General features: G+C 46.7%; 1 protein-coding gene across 1 annotated transcript in view; it reads left to right on the forward strand.

Moving 5' to 3' along the window:
- The first annotated feature begins 88 nt into the window (after positions 1-88).
- Positions 89-5,000, forward strand: part of satb2 (SATB homeobox 2) — a 33,522-nt gene continuing 28,610 nt past the window's right edge. Inside the window, exons 1-2 of the mRNA XM_080054544.1 lie at positions 89-135; positions 829-1,496. Coding sequence (XP_079910670.1) covers positions 102-135; positions 829-1,496 — 702 coding nt within the window. The 5' untranslated portion in view covers positions 89-101. The remainder of the gene's footprint in view (positions 136-828; positions 1,497-5,000) is intronic.

The following is a 5,000-nucleotide window of genomic DNA, read 5'->3' on the forward strand; positions in this document are numbered from 1 at the left end:
AAAACGATGTGGTTTTTTAAAACGATGTGGTTTTTTAGGATTACTAACCGACTGATTTCTTTCTCTGTGTGTTTTGTGGAGCAGTAGATTACCTGGAGAAGATGTGGTCTGGACGTGATGCTACCGACATCAAAAGTAAGAAATATTATGATCCTCACATTCACTAACAGAGTTTATCCCTGGGCCCAAACTCCATAACATGATTTCTAACTTGTAGTGGCCTTTTTGTGAGATTAGATGACGCGCAATCCAAAACCAAAACAAAGCAATGGCTGAATCTAAGTTTAAACAAAATGCTTTATTAAACAAAGTGAGTATGTTTAACAGTATGCAGCTGAAACTACCTATAGGAACAATTGTAAGTGTATCTAGTTCTAGGGTTGGGAATCCATACACTAACCCTCCCTTTCCCTTTCCCTAGTACAGAGAGATACCATGGCAGACCTCTAAGCATATCTATCCTCACATTTACAAACCTCCAGAAAATGATTATCCTTATTTTTATCCCAAGTTTAGTTTCACAGACTATGTTTATTTGTTGACTACCTAAATAGCCTTTTTATCTGCAGTGTCTCGCCTATCTATATATGGCACTGTGTTAATACGAATATGTTTGTCCATCCACACTAACCCTCCCTTCCCCTTCACTGGCAGACTTCTGTGTTCAGAAATCATTCACAATCCAGGTGTTTTTTTTTTAGGATCTTGATAATTACTTTAAGCTGCCACTTTTTGGGGGATTTAACTTGAGTTATTTTGAACACTTTGGCACTTATATGAATATGTTTGTCCATCCACACTAACCCTCCCTTCCCCTTCCTTCCCCAGTAGAGAGAGACACCATGTCAGACTTCTGTGTCTTGGGTCAGCGGCCTCCTCCTCACCTGTCGGGCATGTCCCAACTCAGCCACCTGGGTAGCAGCGGCAGCCCCCTCCTCAAGTCATCTGGTGACCCACAAACACCCTCATCTCAGCCCCCGTCCCAACACCAACAGAACCCTAATCAACCCCAAAACCACCAACAGATTCCTTCACCCCACGGCCCGATGCACACACACAGCCCCCCTCTGCGTACGGGACCCCCCCAGGCACCCCCACCACCTCCACACGGGGCCCTACAACCTCTGCTAGGACCAGGGGGGCTGCTATCCCCTCAACTCTCCCCACAACTGGTGCGTCAACAGCTGGCCATGGCCCACCTCATCAACCAGCAGCTAGCAGTTAGCCGCCTGCTAGCTCACCAGCAGCAACAGCATCCACAGGGCATCAATCAGCAGTTCCTCAACCACCCGCCGATCCCACGGGCGGGCTCCAAATTGGGGGAGCACCACCACCATCTGCACCCCTCTCACCACCACCCCGGAGGAATCAACAACCACAACAACCCGTCGGCCGCGGAAGTCTCGTCTGAAATCTACCAGCAGGTCAGAGACGAGCTGAAGAGAGCTAGTGTCTCCCAGGCCGTGTTCGCCCGTGTGGCTTTCAACCGCACACAGGTAGGATCCACAGGACAGACAAACAAGGGCAGACAAGGGTAGGACAAGGGTAGGACAGCAGGCAGGAGGGGTTAAGTGAAGTCGGGGGCAGTTTTGGGGACGTTTCGGTACGTTTTGGACAGTTTGGGAAAGATTGGGATAGTTTGGGATAATATTAAAGTTGAAGGTTGAGTCAGGGGCTTTCAACCGCACACAGGTAGTATCCACAGGACAGACAAACAAGGGTAGGAAAAGGGTAGGACAAGGGCAGACAAGGGTAGGACCAGGGTAGGACAAGGGTAGGACAAGGGTAGGACAAGGGTAGGACAAGGGTAGACAAGGGTAGACAAGGGTAGACAAGGGCAGACAAGGGTACACAAGGGTAGGACAAGGGTAAGACAAGGGTAGGACAAGGATAGGACAAGGGTAGGACAAGGGTAAACAAGGGTAGGACAAGGGTTAGATAAGGGTGCACAAGGGTAGGACAAGGGTAAACAAGGGTAGGACAAGGGTAGGACAAGGGTAGGACAAGGTTAGACAAGGGTAGGACAAGGGCAGACAAGGGCAGACAAGGGTAGGACAAGGGTAGGACAAGGGTAGGACAAGGGTAGGACAAGGGTAGGACAAGGGTAGGACAAGGGTAGATAAGGATAGGACAAGGGTAGGACAAGGGTAGGACAAGGGTAGGACAAGGGCAGACAAGGGCAGACAAGGGTAGGACAAGGGTAGACAAGGGTAGGACAAGGGTAGGATCCACAGGACAGACAAGGGCAGACAAGGGTAGGACAAGGGTAGGACAAGGGTAGACAAGGGTAGGACAAGGGTAAACAAGGGTAGGACAAAGGTAGGACAAGGGTAGGACAAGGGTAGGACAAGGGTAGACAAGGGTAGACAAGGGTAGACAAGGGTAGGACAAGGGTAGGACAAGGGTAGGACAAGGGTAAACAAGGGTAGGACAAGGGTAGGACAAGGGTACAAGGGTAGGACAAGGGTAGGACAAGGGTAAACAAGGGTAGGACAAAGGTAGGACAAGGGTAGGACAAGGGTAGGACAAAGGTAGGACAAGGGTAAACAAGGGTAGACAAGGGTAGGACAAGGGCAGACAAGGGTACAAGGGTTAGATATGGGTAGGACAAGGGTAGACAAGGGTAGACAACGGTAGGACAAGGGTAGGACAAGGGTACAAGGGTTAGACAAGGGTAGGACAAGGGTAGGACAAGGGTAGGACAAGGGTAGGACAAGGGTAGGACAAGGGTAGACAAGGGTAGGACAAGGGTAGGACAAGGGCAGGACAAGGGTAGGATAAGGGTAGGACAAGGGCAGGACAAGGGTAGACAAGGGTAGGGACAAGGGTAGGATAAGGGTAGGACAAGGGTAGGACAAGGGTAGGACAAGGGTAGACAAGGGTAGGACAAGGGTAGACAAGGGCAGACATGGGTAGGACAAGGGTAGGACAAGGGTAGGATAAGGGTAGACAAGGGCAGACATGGGTAGGACAAGGGTAGGACAAGGGCAGACAAGGGTAGACAAGGGTAGGACAAGGGTAGGACAAGGGTAGGACAAGGGTAGGACAAGGGTTAGACAAGGGTAGGACAAGGGTAGGATCCACAGGACAGACAACCAAGGAGAAAAAAGGGTACACAAGGGTAGACAAGGATTAGATAAGGGTAGGACAAGGGTAGGACAAGGGTAGGACAAGGGTAGGACAAGGGTAGACAAGGGTAGGACAAGGGTAGGACAAGGGTAGGACAAGGGTAAACAAGGGTAGAACAAGGGTAGGACAAGGGTAGGACAAGGGTATGACAAGGGTAGGACAAGGGTAGGACAAGGGTAGGACAAGGGTAAACAAGGGCAGACAAGGGTATACAGTAGACAGCAGGCAGGATGGGTCAAGTGAAGTCTGGGGCAGTTTTGGGGACGTTTCGGTACGTTTTGGACAGTTTGGGATAATATTAAAATTAAAGGTTGAGTCAGGGGCGCACACTGGTAGGATCCACAGGACAGACAAACAAGGGCAGACAAGGGTAGGACAAGGGTAGACAAGGGTAGGACAGCAGACAAGAGGGGTCAAGTGAAGTCTGGGGCAGTTTTAGGGGAGTTTGGAAACGTTTTTAGACAGTTTGGAACAGTTTTGTGTAGTTTTGGATAGTTTGGGGACGTTTTTTGGGATATATTTTGTAATATTAAAGTTTGGTGGGGGGTCAAATTATCAGTAGAGGAAAGTGATGTGGTTAGGATATGAGAGAGGGTAGGATAAAGGTGTAGTCATTGATTCTGGAGAACGCTTGTTGTTTATCTCAGGTGCTAAGTTCAGTTTGGGGTGGGGGGGGGGGGGGGGGGGGGGGGCTTGCTTTCTAACCTTATGACATCGTATGGAGAGAGAAATCTGACCAGGGTTTTTGAACGCAGGTTTTCAGAGAAAAAGAGAGGGTTGTTTTTTCTCCTATTTTTGGAGTGTCTTGTCAGACCAGGGATCGAAATACATACAGATCATAGTTCTTGTTCTCCACATGTACATCAGGTGAGAGCAGTTAATTGCCGTATTTGAATCGCAACAGATGCAAACTGACGTCACAGATAGACATTATTAGTCATTTCTCTCTCTCTCTCTCTCACACACACACACACACACACACACACACACACACACACACACACACACACACATGGTTTCAGGCTCGTTCTGTGGTCACCCACCTCCTGTTATTTCCAGTGGGCTTAGTTAGCGGTAGCGTAGCGGGTCATTGAGTGTGTGTGCCCGCCCTCTCAGCAGCACTAACACCTGATGCTTTCAGCCTCGGCTAAAGCACTTAGCTCACGCCCCATTAGACCAATGTAATAGTCTAGATACTGGTGCAGGGCACAGGTGTGCTTTGCATGTGTGTGTGTGTGTGTGTGTATATGTGTATATGTGTATGTGTTTATGAGTGAACATTCAAGTCTTACGCTCATACAAGTGCATGTTAAAGTATATAGATTATGTTCATTGTTTAAATTTTGATCAACTTTTACCAAAAAGTATCATGTCATTACAAACGGCTATTGAAAAAAAATATGTTTTAAATGTTGTTACTTGTTCTCTACTTGAGTATTTTAATGTCTAGTAATATTCTCAATTAAGGACTTCAACCAGTGAAGAAGTATTATATATATATAATGTATTCATGCCATTTTCAATATTGAAAAAAGTACAATGAAAAAATCTATCAGGCACAGAAAAATGTATTGTAAATTACACTTAGACAAGAGACAAATGTTGGACTGCTGCTACTTGATGTGTGTGTAGTGTTTTTGGTATTAATTTTAAATACATCTCTATGTTTAAAAGTTCCTTGAGGCATCTTTAGTTGAATTTAATTCGTTCGTACAGACAATTGAAGACATTGCATGTTTTGTGCAGATTTTATTGCTAATTTTAAATGCACCTCTATGTGTTTTTATGTCATTGTCATTGGTCCAAAAGTTCCTCGTAGCACCTTTAAATTGAATTCAAATCACTTTATATATTATAAACAAAGATTTCAA

The sequence above is a fragment of the Ammodytes marinus genome (assembly GCF_949987685.1).
Source record: "Ammodytes marinus genome assembly, contig: scaffold_242, whole genome shotgun sequence".
Taxonomy (NCBI): Eukaryota; Metazoa; Chordata; class Actinopteri; order Uranoscopiformes; family Ammodytidae; genus Ammodytes; species Ammodytes marinus.